The 15444-nt window shown below is 38.7% G+C and overlaps 1 protein-coding gene across 9 annotated transcripts in view; it reads left to right on the top strand.

The window, feature by feature from the left end:
• The window catches only part of DGKI (diacylglycerol kinase iota), a 311737-nt gene that overhangs the window by 88275 nt on the left and 208018 nt on the right, over positions 1 to 15444 (top strand). For 8 of the 9 annotated variants that reach the window (XM_087431348.1, XM_087431324.1, XM_087431305.1 and 5 more), the window contains exons 7-8: positions 8375 to 8446; positions 11967 to 12083. In XM_087431348.1, coding sequence (XP_087287474.1) covers positions 8375 to 8446; positions 11967 to 12083 — 189 coding nt within the window. The remainder of the gene's footprint in view (positions 1 to 8374; positions 8447 to 11966; positions 12084 to 15444) is intronic. The other variant, XM_087431314.1, reaches the window with a different exon arrangement.

Here is a 15444-nt window from a genome sequence, read left to right as displayed (position 1 = left end):
TATCAACTTGGACTCTTTGCCAATAGTCTTTAAAATATTTGGACATTTCTCTCTCCCCAGTGTATAATTATCCAAGTAAATGGCTTCAGATGATTTTAGTTACAGGCTGGGGAAATGGTGCCATAGACCCTTGCTGTGATGTTGCAGGATTCTTTTCCTGGGGACTTTCTCTTTCCTTCAATCAGTGGGTTCTATCTTTGAAAACTACCTTAAGCCCAGCAATGCAGCAAAATATTATGACTCTTTTTTGGAGCATTTGCCCTCATATCTCTTGATCCTCCATTCTTGATTTCTTTTAATTGCATTGATTGAGCAATACCCGTTTTATCTGATAATCCATCTTGCCTCTAGGGAGGTCATGCTTTATTAACCATTTGATAGCTCTCTGGAGATCAAGCCCCCTTGACTGCAACTTCAATCTTGCAGTAATTGTACCCACTTTGCTTTGATGGTTAAGTGCTGCCACGTGGTCCTTACTATTTGGTAATTCTGTAATCCCACTTGCTTTCAGAGCCCTCATTCTATAAGGCGTTTTCTACCGTCAGGCCTAACCTACATAGGAGAGCTTCTCAACAATAATGGTGCCTTTCTCACCAGCACATTTCTTATTGCTTTAGGAAGTGGAGTATCCTTTGGGACCTCTTGCAGAGCATAGTTAACTGATGGGTTTTCCAGCTGTACCAAATATAGCAACTCTAGCATACCTTTTTCTGTGAGATTTTGATTGCTTTTTCCTCTATCACAGCAATTCTGGCATTTATACTTAACATGGATTGTTTCTTTGTTCAAGTTTTCAAACTCCTTCATAGTATTAGTGTCAGCATCTTAGTATTAGCATCAGCTTCTGGGGTTCTTGATAATGTTAAATCCTCTATTGTGGATGAGTGCTCCTACATTAAGAAACCCTCCTTTATCCGACTTTAAGTCCTGCCCCCCCCATATCCTGCACCCTCAGGACCCAGTCCCATACGTGCTTTTCCATTCTTGCTGGTATATATTGGTTAGGTCCTAGAGCCAGATCTTTTGAGATGTAATCCTTGTTCTCTCTTAGCAGCCTCTACACTTCCCTGGATGGGCACATTGGTGTGAAAAGAATATTAGGTCATTGAGATACTACCAGTAAGAGTAGATGTAACACTAGGATGGAATTTGAAAGCTTGAACCAAAAAACAGTCCATGTTAAGTGAAGTATAAATGCCAGAATTGCTTCGATAGGGGAAGAAGCCATCAAAATCTCACAGAAATAGGCCTGCTAGAGTTGCTATATTAGGTACAGCTGGAAAACTCATCAGTTGACTATTAAAACCCTAAAGTGAAGTCAAAACTATTTCCAGATAGCAGAATCCTTTCTTTCTCTAAAGCATACATTATATGATGATATTACTTTGACATAAATTCATGAAGCCAAGAGAAGCACAATCTGAGTAACTTTGACAAATTTTGTAATTCTGTTTTTCAGCTGTCTGGGGGCTGTTATAGCAAAGTAGTCTAAGTTTACACAAAAAGAAAGTGTAGTTAGTTCTGCCAGCAGAGGAGCATTTCCCTCAATTAGTTATAGGTAAAGAGTACAGCCAATTATTTCCTGGAATGTTATATTGTCAACAATATTATAGATTATGTGACTTCTCTGAAAAGCTGTAATGATTTGTAGTTGGTAACTGTGGTAACATCAATCCTATCTTTTCAAAAAGTTGTTTTTGTTAAAAACAATTTTTCCAAAAAACCTGCTTGGTGAATATTATCTGCATTAAAATTATAATTTTTATTGGTAAGGTTATCAATTATGTGTCAGTCAGAGATGGAAATTAATTTTTATGGATGATCATTATCATAATTATGGCTAGTTGCACTATTAGGAAAATACTTTCACATAAGGAACTTCCCTGGTATTCTAGGACAAAGATAGAAACCCAACAGTTAAAGTTTTGTATGCAGTTTTGGCCATATTGAATATAACACTAAGTATCTGTATAAAGCATTTTTGTCCCAGAATCAGGATGTTCATAAAAATATGAAATATAAACATCATAGTTAAAAATAGTTAACATGTAAATTAAAATGTAAATCAGTAGCCATTGTTATAGGTTTAATTCCAATTTTACTTTTATTCCAAGGTCCTGGGTTAAGCCATCTACTTCCATAAAGTCATCGCCTCTGAAATGAAAAAGTTCTGGCATGTTTTAGGCTCTTCATACAGTCTGACAAGTTTGTGGTAACAGTGTTAATTTATACTACTGAGAATCCTGTGCCCAAAATTTTGCTTTTTCTCCCCCCAGGAGGTTCAATTTATGGGTCTGTAGCTTGTAGTAGGGGCTTTCAGATAGATTAATGGAAAAAGGAGAAACTGTCTGAGGATAATAAGACTGATTGGCTCTGAGTAATATATTGTAGTTACCAACATTAGAATGGAGGCACGCAGAATGCTCTATTGGGAAATAACAAAATGTCAATCTATGTGTGTAAGTCAGCGGTTATCCTGGAGCAAGAGTGTATTATGGACAATAAGGGCATAGATACATTTTCAGAGCCTTTAATTAATGCCATAAAATATATTATAGTTGAACCCAATAGATAAGAATTTAGATTTTTCAAAGATAAATCTAATAAAGTGACTGTACATTCACATAATTTGCAGCACTGTCAGAAGTTATAAAGACATGCTTACTGTCATTCCATTTATAAAGACATTATTATAATTCAATTTAGATGACCACATGTTTACATTTTGAAAATCTTGAATGTTTATAAAAAATTTTAGTTTAAGACTGGTAAAATCAGTATAGGAAACTTAGGAAGTTTAGATAAATTAGGTCTTCTGTGAGTAAATAAAGACTAATCTTGCATAAACTGGATTACTCCTACCATTTTTATACTGTGATAAAACCAAGAAAAGGCGTGTTATAGAACTAGCCTAATCTTCAGTGATTCACATTGCCAGGGAAGGGTACACATATCAGTGGAAAACCAAATAGTTTGTTGAGGGGAAAAAGTCAACAATTTGTATGTACTAGGAAAGGGATTGGTTCATGGTGGCTTTGCTAGTTAAGGATTGAAAGTGGCACTCTGGATAGAACAGAATTAGTCCATAGTCTGAGATAGTTGGTTAAAACTAGTGCTATTTTTTATTAGTCAGAAAAAAATTTTCAATTGGGTTTCTGTGAGTCTGCGTGTGGTTCACTCAAAGGTCAAATAAGTGCCATTTTCTATTGGTTAGAAAAAAGTTTTCCATTAGGTTGGTGTGGGTCTATACCTGGGTCGCTCAAAGGTCCTAGTTATTTATCAACTTCAGCTGGTGGGACACTCATACGTCACAGTTTGTCAGCTTCAGCTGGTTAAAAGCAGTTGCATTGAAACAGCACAACCACTTTGAGATCTTCTGGCAAAGTTCTGCTCTGACTGGGAAAATTTCCTTTTACATTAGTGATATCTATTTATTTCCTGTTTCCTGTTTATAAGAGTGGTATAACAGTTTTATTTTAAAAGTTCACTTTTATTTTGCTAGATATAATGAACTTTGCATCTAATAAAACTTATGAGGAACACTTTAGATATTAAATATAAAATGTGTAAAAGAGTATATATATATATTTTTCAAAATTGATAGGGAGTATTTGAGCAAAAATATTTGAAGTTCTTTAAGGTAATATTGATTTAGTCTTATTTTGTAATTCCTTTGGGTTTGCCTTTTGTAATACTTTGTGAGCCTTGAACCTGCAAGTGGATATGGAGAGATTTATTTTGTTGTTGCTGTTGTTTAAAGTTTTGGAGGCAAGAGCAGTATCAACTCTTATGTTAGATCAAGTCAAATCAAACAGGGAATCAGGTCAGGAGATTCCCTCACCCAAACCTCAGTTAAATACATAAACAAGGAAATAATTTCAGTCTTTTTCAAGTAAAGCCCTTCTTTCTGGTTTCGGCCAAGGCCGAAAAACGGAGTGCCTTTGATGTTTGCCCTAGATTGCAGAAGAAAAAGAGGCAGCAAAGCTTTAGCTGCTCAGAATAAATGTTTAAGCTTTATTCCAAGGGCTCAATTTGATTAAAAAACTCAACCAAAAAAAAATGACGTTATTCCTCAAGGTCCTTGGTGTATATAATTCTGAAGTCAGTTAGATCCAGAGCATCTGACCTCACATCCCTATTTTCTTCTTTGATAGTGATGAACAAAATAGCCCTTAAAAATCATAGAGTCAGTTGAAGTTCAGTCAGTACCATAATATCGGATTTGGGCCAGCATTTAAGAATGGGTAATTAGGAATCTGACTCATTTTGTTGTGCTGAGATCCGGGTCAAAATCTCCCCATTGCAGGTGGTCTATGGGAACTTGGTCCATGAAGGCTCTTATGTGGTTCTATTTATGTCTCTACATCAGACAATAACCCTGAAGCCATGGCCGCTCTGACTCTGCCAGACTAGAATCCAAAACGAAGCACAGAGCTGATTCCCACCAGGCTCATTTCCAAGGGACCCACCGCGATTCTGCATAAGCACAGTGCCCAGCGCCCCAGTTGTGGCTGGCCTTGTTTGTTTGTTTCTGGTGTCAGCCTGGCTGTGAGGACTACAGTGAACTGTGTCTGTTTCTCCCTGAAGCCAGAAGGCCAATGCTGAGTAGAGAGGTGGGCTGATACACTCACTCTGTACCGTCAAATTGACACTGGAAGACGTTGTCAGCAAGATGGTGGATGAGGTTCCAGTTGATAAATCTTGCCAATAAAATACTCCTTCATTTATATAGTGTTATAAAGAACTTTTCAAATACATTGCCTTATTTGATGCTTATAACTACTTAGTGGTGTAGGAGAAGTTTGTATTTTTATTCCCATTTTCAAGTGAAGGGAGAAATTGGAAGGGTTAAATGATTTGCCTAAGATCACCCAGCTGATAAGGAAAAGATTCGAGAACTGTTCTCAGCTTTGCCATATCTCCATCAGCTTCTATTTGATATACAATCATCTGATGTGTGCATTGATGGCATAGTAGCTGGGTAATAGCATTTAAGACTATTTCCCAATACATTTGGTACAGCAACATTCAGCAGACCTCTAGTTGTGGCTACTGCTGCTGTCATGCCACCAGTTCTACCGTATTGATTTTCAGCCATGCAGGATGTCAATATCACAGACTTAAAAATGAAAATTAGAATCCTAGCATGTTTGCTGTGTCTGTAGGGGTTGGAGGAGGGTTCAGTGAGAGGGCATGTTTTCAGGTGGTTGGGGTTAGGAAATTGAGATAGCATTGTTTATAATTGGATCAATCTAATTGTAATTGGATGATTTTCTTATTCAATTCATCAGAAAATATTCATGCTATGCCTATGATGTTCAAAGAGCTATGCTAAGTTATGGAGACCTATTAAGAAATATTACAAGGACTTCTCTCATCTCCATTGGAGAGATAATACGTGTGCACATAAAATAACCAGAAACTTAGGTCAGCTGTTCATTAATGCCATGGAGAGTACCGTGGTAAGGCCTATAGTTTAGGAGGAGAGATCACGGTGAAATAAGGTGATCTTGGAAGACTTTTTTAGATTTTGTAGTGGAAGTGAAATTCAGATCCTGTATGTGAAATAGTGGTAGGCATTCTAGATGGTGGATTGAGAATAACAAAATGGCAAAAAAAAAATTGGTAAAGTGGGCAAAAAATGGAAATATAAAAGAATAGAGTATGCTGTAGAGTATAATTAAACCCATCTCATTGTAGACAGGAATTTATAATAGTGAGGAGTGGGAGATTGATGTAGAAAAATTGGCTGGGCAGATTATAGATGGCCCTGAATGCCAGTGTGAATAGTTTTTTCTCTAAACGTGAGGAAAGAAGTAGTTATTTGAGTATTTTGAAATGGAGACTGATATTTTAAAAAGCAGCATTTTCCCTGGTGTCAGTGCCCAGGATAGAATGAAGAATACAGGGGGAAACAGACTATCAATGAAGAGACAAGTCAGAAGATGGAGCAGATATCCAGATGTGAAGAGCTTGATGCCTGTTGGACATGGGGTCCAGGTGGAGGCATCTGGCCATGCAACCAAGGTTGTCCTCAGGAGTCCCTGCTCAGCCACTGCACCAGCTTCCGCATACTTGTTATTGGCTGCTAGCTTCTTTCCTCACATAGTCACAAATTGTTGCTATGGCCAAAGAGTAGTTTTATTGGTTTTTTTTTGTTTGTTTGTTTTTTGTGCCCGGTTCATCAAGAGTGGCTTGAGAGATGATGAGGAACTTTTCAAGTGACTCTAGTGTGAAGTCTTTCCTGCATATTTGATGCCATCTGATTTCACATTGACTAGTTTGTGCCTCATCTTTGAAAGGACCTGCATACCTAACCCTTTGGCCCACTGGACTTTGTGTCCTCCCTGTAAGCTGTTTCTGTCAGGCAGTTTTAACGCACAGGTGTTGGGGGCTCTGTGGGTTGTTGCTGGCCACCACTCTAGTAAACATGCAGACACCAAACCTGTGCTGATAATTCAGTCCATGTGTGTTTCACAAACAGTGCATCCTCTTCTGGGGGAAATGATACTGTCATTGACAGAAGGAGGCATAGCAAGACTCATTGTTTGGGTGGAGATGAGAGCATTAGGGGTCCCGAAGATCACCCCAGTTTGGATGATTCACTAGGAAGATTCATAGTATATGTTACTCACAGCTATGATTTATTACAACAAAAGGAAACAAAGCAAAATCAGCAAAGGGAAGGGCATATGGAGCAGAGTCTGGAGGAAACCAGGGGAAGTTTCTAAAAGCCCTCTCCTAACGGAGTCTCACAGGATGTGTTTAATGCCTCCAACATGAGTTGTGATAACATGTGTGAAGTACTGTCTACCAGTCTCATTGAGACTCGGTGCCCAGGGTTTTTATTGGGGGCTCATTACATAAGCACCCTCTGCATAGCACATACCTACATTCCAGACTCCCGGAAGGAAAGCAGGTGTTCAGCATAAGCCACGTTTATACAAACAGTTTAGGCACAGTGAGCCACCCTTAACTGTGCTGGGAATTGGGGAACTCTCCTGAAACCCAAGTTCTCAGATGCCAGCCCACCTTTGTAAGAATAGCAGTCTCAGAATTGTTACGTTAACTCCTCTCTGCTGAGAGTGATTATATGATTAGTTAAATTGTTGAGAAAGGTTATTGATGGAGAAATTTCTCAAAATCCAGTAAAATCTGATGTTAAGAAGAGGTCATGTTTCTGGAAGTGAGATTTGAAGTTGGGGCAAAAGAGAAGGATTCAAGGAGGAATCACAGTGTACCAAGGACTGAAACTGGTCCTGGTCTAATGTCCACCCGCAGGAGATTGGGAGGTAGAAGGAGAACTGGGATGTGTTTTAGGAAACCAAGAGAGGCGAGAGGTTCAAAAAGGAGGAAATGCTTAATAGTGTGTAAAATGCTGCAGATATATAGTAATTATGGGAACTGCAAAAATGCCATTGAGACTTCTTTTAATAATGTGTTAATTTATTTTATTTTATTGAGGTCATAATAGTTTATAACTATGTGTTAATTTTTTTAACTTAAAATTATCTGTACACATTAAGCAAGACTTATTCAGCCAGTGCCTTAATAGCTTTCCTGCTCAGCACATCTTTCTATTTTCTTCTGATCCCTTTACAAAAGCCCTGTATTAAAATGCTTTTGTCATTGCTCAGCAGTAGTTTGTTCGAGTTTAGATTTCATAGGCAGATAGAAATGGGTCAGCTTTGGGAAGGCTAAGAAAAATTCTTTACGCATTACTGCATACTTCTCTCTGGTAATGATTTAGGGACCATAGCAGCCAAGAAGCACCTTTTCTGTTCTTGATGGAAAAGTAATTCTGTTTGTTCATTTAAGGGGATTGTGTTTGCCATTCCATTAATCTCGTTGCTGCTTTCTGGTGAAGCATAAACATTGAAAGCTGCTTATTTCGAGTTCCAAGATCCCGAGGGGATGGTAAAAGTGTTTGAATTTCCTGCTAGGCCCTTCTACTTCTCCCAGACCCTGACTTCTAGGTCCTAACTCTCTGATAATTTCTCTCTTTGTGGGTTCTCAGATGTTAAAGTTGTATAGAATCTCTGAGATGGATGATCATTGTTATAACCATGTGAACCAATAGTGGCTTTTCTTTTGCTTATAATAAAAACATATCAGAACCACATTTATTTGGGGGAAAAAAACCCGAGTAGTTAGTGGTATAGCAAAGGCTGTGCCTCCTCTCTCATGCTCCAGATGATTCAAGAATAGGAAATTCTTGCCTGGTAGAGGGTGGAGAATCTGGCATTTGCAGTCTCAGTTACCTTGAGTGGTGGGGACGGTTCTGGCTGTATTCACTTCATTGGACTTAGGAGGGCAAACGCATGCTGTGATTGAGGTCGTTTTAAATTCTCTATCTCTTGTCCTAACATCCCAGGGCTTCCAGCAAAAATTCTCCTTCCACAGTAAAGAGATTGTGGCTATCAGCTGTTCCTGGTGCAAGCAGGCGGTAAGTTTTGGGAAGAAATAAAACAAAGTGGACTCATGTTTTATCAAAATAGGCTTATGTCGTTGCTTGAGTTCCTGTCTATAAATGGAAGGTTATCCTAATTTATGTAGTATTTCTCTCATATAGGATCCTTGGAGGAAGAAAGACAGATTAAAACTATAGAACTATAGCAAATATGAGCTGGGAGAAACTATAGAGATAAATGAACCCCTTCATTTGTACACGTTGAAGCCTGGGATCAGAGACTGGAAAATCCTCCCCAGGTTCTCACCCTGGGTCTAGGATCCAGGACTTCTCACCCTAGACCTCATTTTCTTCACATTACACTAGACTATTGACAACAACTCCTGTGGTAGGAAGTTGCAACATTAGGAAGAGAGCAACGTGCCATGTTAGATAATCCCTCTAACACAGGAGTCCAGGCATCTTGGTTCTTCTGTTTTTGATGTAGGTGACTTGTTATGGGGCTGTGTTAGGATGAGAGTGGTCCTGTGTCATTTAGGTTTGGATATTTTTACAGTTGTCTCTCTGCTTGTTGAAATGTAACTCTTCCTTACATTTGAACGTATACGGTCGTGTGCCCCATGACATTTTAGTCAATGACGGACTGCACATACAACAGTGGTCCCATATGATTAGTACCATATAACCTGGGTGTGTAGTAGGCTAATCCATCTATATACTGATTGTGTAAGTACACTCTATGATGTTCGCAGAACGAGGAAATCAACTAACGACGCATTTCTCAGAACATATCCTCGTTGTTAAGCGAGGCATGACTGTATATTCATTAGGATCCAACGGTAATTTCCCTATTTCTTCTCTCTTTTATCTACCCTTTGTCCATTCTTAACACGTCTGTCCCAACCTAATGGTTCATTTTCTTGCTTGTTTGCCTATGTACCTGTCTTTCTTTAACCACGCAATATATACTCTAACTCCTGGGTTAGCAAACCGTGGCCTGTAGTCCAAATCTGACTGATTCTACTACAACAGCAGAGTCGAGTAGTTGCAACAGAGACAATATGGCCCCAGAAGACTGAGATATTTACTATTTGTGCCTTTTATAGGAAAAGTTTGCAGACTCCTGCTCTAATCTCTCAATTCAGTTACTCTTTTGAGTGACTGTGTAATTGGGGTATATAGTCCCCTCATTGCACAGCCAACCTGAAAAGAAAGGGCTGTGGTGTTTCACCTAGGTTAAGGGTTTGCAGGAAGACTTCAGCCCTCTGCACACATCAGATTTAACTAACCAAACAAGGCTGTGGGGCAGGAGCAGATGTGTTTAGTTGAAACACATAAAATTGACATTTTTGTGGGTCAAAAACTTTTGACTTTTGGCAATTCCATAAAGTTCAACCTGATAATCTCTCTAGCATAATTTCTCCAGTCCACCACCTGTCAGGAGAACCTACTTCACTAGGTAGAGATGCATTAGTCTGGAAAGCTCAGTGCTTGCTGGGTTACCATCCTGCTACATTTTTTATTCTTGGCATTTCCATCTCCTTTCAGTTAGTTGTTACACAGATAATCTTTGTGCTTCTGTTCAAGAACATGTTCACAAATATAAGGCCATCCTGGTCCTTGAATGAAAATATGCTACCTGGAGAGGAAGAAGCAGATTCGGAGTCCAGGTGTCCCTAACAATATCTGTGCTGCTGGTTTTCCTGATCTGGTGAGACCCCAGTTGTAGAATAGCATCATTGGAAGCAGTGGGCTCAGGCTGCATCTGCCTCTGCCCCTCTAGCTACCAGGCTATGGTTAGATGGTTTATCCAAGGTCAATTAATTTGGGAACTCAATCCCACCTTCCAGTGAACACTGTGCTTTCTTCATTCATCTGTAGTCCAATTGAATCATGACAAATTGACCGTTGTGGCAGGGCTTTGGTCAATTCCACATAGCTTTGAGTTTCCCAGGGTCTCACATTGTAGAAGGTGATTTTACAAGGACTAAAAATACAAAAGATTTAAGACATATTACAGTGGTGGTATATTTTAACACTACAGGTAATCCTTTCTAGAATATCTGATGTCAAACAAAGAAACAAATAAGTGCCCTCAATTGGCACTTTCTGCAGCAGGAAAAAACCTGGATTTGGAAGCTGGGTTTCCTGGGTTCAAGTCCTGACTCCACCACTTAAAAGTTGTGCAGTTTTGGACACACCTCTTAGTCTCTCTGGATTGGAGATTACTCAGATATAAATAGAGAGAGTTGAAATAGGCCGTCTCTGAGATCCCTTCCATTTTGGAAACGCAATAGCCATTCATTTTGGGAGTTTATTTGAATTGCTAAAAGAAAATCACTTTTAAAGAAGGTATTCAAATAACATTTGTTTGGTATATCAAATTGCAGATCACAAATAATTGGTGATATTGGAAATTATTAATTTATTAACTTGTATTTCATGATTAATTGATTTAGTAATTAGCCACTGGGTCATGTCAGATCTTGAAGATGTGCGGAAATGAAGACAAAATCACCCTGATGCAATATAATTGGGGTGGCCACATTTGCCAGTTTTCCTAAGGCAGTCCTAATTTATGTCTGTTGTTCCAGTGTAATTATTATCAGCGCTCCCTTTTATTCTTAAAATTGTTCTGGTTACGATGATAAATTATGTGATCACATTAAGTATAAACTGAGAAGAAACTGATGTTAAATTTTTAAAAAATCACTATGATTAAAACTAAGGCCCATAATTATTGTGTAATGTGGATTTTCTGTTTATTAGAAAACAAATGTTACAACCCATCATTATCACTTTACGGCCACATAAAAGATGATTGAAGATGTGATTGGCCTAAGGTCACTCAGTGTAGAGCGAGGCCTCTAATACTGAGGTATTGTTATGATCATTACTGTACATTTACTTCCTTTCAAAAAAAAAAAAAGCACTTTAGACTTGCCAAGTGTAATAGGGCCACTATATTTTTAGCATCCCTAGACAAACCCAGCAGAAGCAATGTCTTTGTTCTTTGTTACCTCTTTGATTAACAACTTTCTGGAAGAGACATCTTGCTTCTTTCCTGAGTCCTTTAAGGTGGAAGGACTACCCGGGAAGGATTTACATCTATAGATAGAAAAAGGACAGGCAGATGATAGGCACTGCCTTTCTGCTTGTTTTCATTTCCTTCTCAACATTATCCCAAACAACTGAGTCTATGACCAGCGCAAGTCAAGTGAAACAAAATTATATGCAAAGTTAGGATTAATAGAACCCTCCAAGGTTCTGATGTCTTTATGTAAATATCCTATTAAAAGTTTATGAAGTTTTATCTGGCCTTGTCCTACAAGATCGATATCAATTGTTATCAGTCTGTAAAGTGGAATGAATTCGTAATCTGGTCTCTGAGCTCCTGGAACTGGTTGGGCCGTGATGAGAAGCACGTGTCCTCATTGTGGGCGTGTGTGCGTGTATGTATGTATGCATGCATGAGTGTGTGTGCATGTACTTATTCTTTCTTGCTGTGGCATTGCTGTTTGCACAGAATCATTTATTGGCTTATTTTTTTCTTCAGTTTCACAATAAGGTGACCTGCTTCATGCTGCATCACATTGAGGAACCCTGCTCCCTGGGGGCTCATGCTGCTGTCATCATCCCGCCCACCTGGATCATTAAGGTGAAGAAACCTCAGGTAACTGCTGGAACCCTGGTGCTGCTGGGCCAGTGCAAAGAAAAAGTAACTGCTGCTTCTTGCTTTTCTCCCCCTAACTAGTCACTGGGTTCCTAGGATCTCTGCTCACTCATTCCCAGGGTCCCATGCTTAGCTTCCCCAGTTCATCCCATTAGCCCATCACTTGACTGCATTGGGTTCTCTCATGGAACCAGCCTCCCCTTCCTAAAGAAATTGGAGTTCCACAGCAGGAAAGTTTTCTCCCCGTTCTTATGCTAATGATACTCTCTCTGATGGGTGCTCTCCTGAATTCATTAAGTACTAGTGGTGGGTACAGCTAATTCTTATACAGCTGATTCTTATACAACTCTCTTCTCTTCCAGCCTGGGCATCCCCAGGGAGTGAATGTGAGGGCAAACTGTGCAGGCTTCATTGTTTGGTTGAGATTGTCACCACTTCCAACCTGAACGGCAGACTATGGGTCATGACCTTCCTAAATATACAAGGCCTGCTTAGAGAGCAACACTCTTTTCTTAAGGCAAAGTAGAATTTATCCTCTTACTACCTAATCTCATTCTGTATTCAATCCTTGTTGTACTTTCTGTCCTAGATAGTCTCTACTGCAATATTCTGGGAAACCTTGGTAGTTTCTCAACAAGGTCATAATGTTTGATAGGAAAATTTCTGCCTTTGTGTTATATGTCTTAAACAGCTCCAAGTTATGGGATGGCAGACTTTTAATGCTACAGGGAGATTATGCCTCCTCTAGAGTGCAGGTACCTTAGGAAGTCTTATTGAATATAGTGTCTTTAAAAAATATGGCAATCCTACTTCATATGGGTTCAAAATCATCATGCAATTCATTCTCATTGACTCAGTTTTGTTTAAAAAGTAGTGGATCAAGGATGCTGTCTTGCTTTGTGTGTTTGATATAAAGTTTAGCCTTTGTTGATGAGTAACATTTAGGAATAATCTTTTCAAGTTACAATCGTGGAAGCCCTTGGGAAATCTTTTCCAGAGACAAGTACAGCATCTACACATTAAAAAATAGGGATGTAGTCCTTTCATTTTACATTTTAGAGTCAAATGCCAAGAGATGTTAAATGAGTCCCCCAAGGTGACACAGCAAGTTTAGTACTGCATCTGAAATTCAAGGAAATTGATTTCCAATTTAGTGTTATTTTAAAATCTCTTTAACATTTTTACTCTTTATTTTTTCCCTAAAATTCAGTAATCTCTCAATGAACTTTATATTAAATATTCAGTTAACACGTTTTCATCGAAAACCATGATGGTATCAGGAAAGCTAGTAGGCATTGTGATGTAATACACGATCCTTGCTCTGAAGAATCGTGTAGTCATCTTAAGGAAAGATCAGAGAGAGCTTCTTGCTTTTCTCCCCCTGACTAGTCACTGGGTGAGGGGTTTTATTCTGCCTCTTTAAAGATAGGTGGGATTTAGATCAGTGGAGAAGAGAGGAAATAGCCTGCAGGAAAACGGCACGAGCAATTTAGTACCAGTCCAAAATTACATTTGTGGGACTGTGAGACTAGTTTGACTGCAGTGGAAGGTTTATGTAGGGGTGTGCCAGAGATGACCCTAAGGTTGCTCAGGCCTGACTGGAGGGAATTTTTGATACTTGTGAACTTAGTCTTTTAAGCAAAGGAGTGATAGAGTGAAAATTGTATTTTAGACGAAAACAACTAGCAAGAGTGTGTAGGATGACTTAGTGATGTGGGATTTTGACAGAGTGGAGATACACTAGTTAGGGAAATCAGAAGACAATACCACTTTGCAGGGAAATTATAAGTTTACTTTTCTAAACTTTAAAAAACTTTGTTAGAGAAAATTTCAAGCAAGTGAAGAGATGGAGAAGATGGTAGTGAATTCTTCTATAACCATGAACTTTTCTGCCGTTGGTATTTCATCTATCCTCTGCCATACCATATTTTTGTTTTCCTAATTAAATTTTTTATTCTGAGATTGACATGCAGTTGTAAGAAATAATACAGAGGGATCCCATGTACCCTTTACAAATTTTCCCCTCCTGGTAATATCTTGCAGTATTGTGTTCAATATCACAACGGGATGCTGACCTTGATTCGGTCAAGATACAGATCAGTCACCACAAGTGTCCATCGTGTTACCTTTTCATAGCCATGTCCGTTTTTCTCCTGGTCCCACATCATCTACTCTGTCTTCCTGGAAGTGGAAGTCTCCCCCTTTATTCTTTTGCTAGAGTATTTTAAAGGAAATCTTAGCGTATCATTTAATCTGTAAATATTTCATTTTAGAGAAGCAAAAATAACATTTTAAAAAGACAACCGTGGGCCGGCCCTGTGGCTTAGCAGTTAGGTGCGCGCTCCGCTACTGGCAGCCCGGGTTCGGATCCTGGGCGCGCACCGACGCACCGCTTCTCTGGCCATGCTGAGGCCGTGTCCCACATACAGCAAGTAGAAGGATGTGCAACTATGACATACAACTATCTACTGGGGCTTTGGGGCCAAAAAAAAAAAAAAAAAAGGAGGAGGATTGGCAATAGATGTTAGCTCAGGGCTGGTCTTCCTCAGCAAAAAGAGGAGGATTAGCATGGATGTTAGCTCAGGGCTGATCTTCCTCACAAAAAAAAAGAAAAAAAAGAAGACAACCATATACCATTACTTCACCCATCAAAATGAATAATTCCTTAAAATATTTTATGATTGTCTCAAATGTCTTTTTTACAGTTATTTTTTTCAAATCAGGATCCAAAGTCCACAACTGACTTCTGTTGACATATCTCTTAAGTCTCTTTTAATTTATAACAGTCACTGCTCATATTTTTCATGCCATTTATTTATTGAGTAAATTGGGTCACTTTACCTGTAGAATTTCTCATATTTTAATTTTGGCCGATTGTATCCTTATTGTGTTTTAAAATGATTTCACTTATTGCCTGTGTTTCTTGTAAAATAATATTTAGGTAGGTAGACTCGATTAGATTCAGGTTTAACTTTTGGCAAAAGAACTACATTGGTGGTGATGTGTATTTCTATGGTGTTGCTTTCAAAGGAACATAATATCAGGTTGTTCACTCTCAGTGGTGTTAAGATTGATCAGTGAGTTCAGGAGCTATCATCCTAATCCATCTATAGTCAAGTTGTCCATCAACCTTTCACCTATTGTTTTATCCATTAAGGATTATCACCTAAATCTGTTATTTCTTTAGGAGTAGCCAAAGGGTGACTTTCCAATTTTTACTCTTCATTTTTAGCTATGATTTTTCTGTGAAGAGACTTTTCCCTTATTACCAGCAAATACATAACAAATGCTTGAGTGTATAACAAATGCCTTTATTTGTAAATTTCCGGAATTATAAGTTGATACCTTAGCAACTTTTATT

Source organism: Ceratotherium simum, chromosome 1 (assembly GCF_057802395.1).
Source record: "Ceratotherium simum simum isolate JZ-2026a chromosome 1, ASM5780239v1, whole genome shotgun sequence".
NCBI lineage: Eukaryota > Metazoa > Chordata > Mammalia > Perissodactyla > Rhinocerotidae > Ceratotherium > Ceratotherium simum.
Note: the sequence above shows the minus strand (reverse complement) of the source record. Positions and strands in the feature narration are given on the sequence as shown.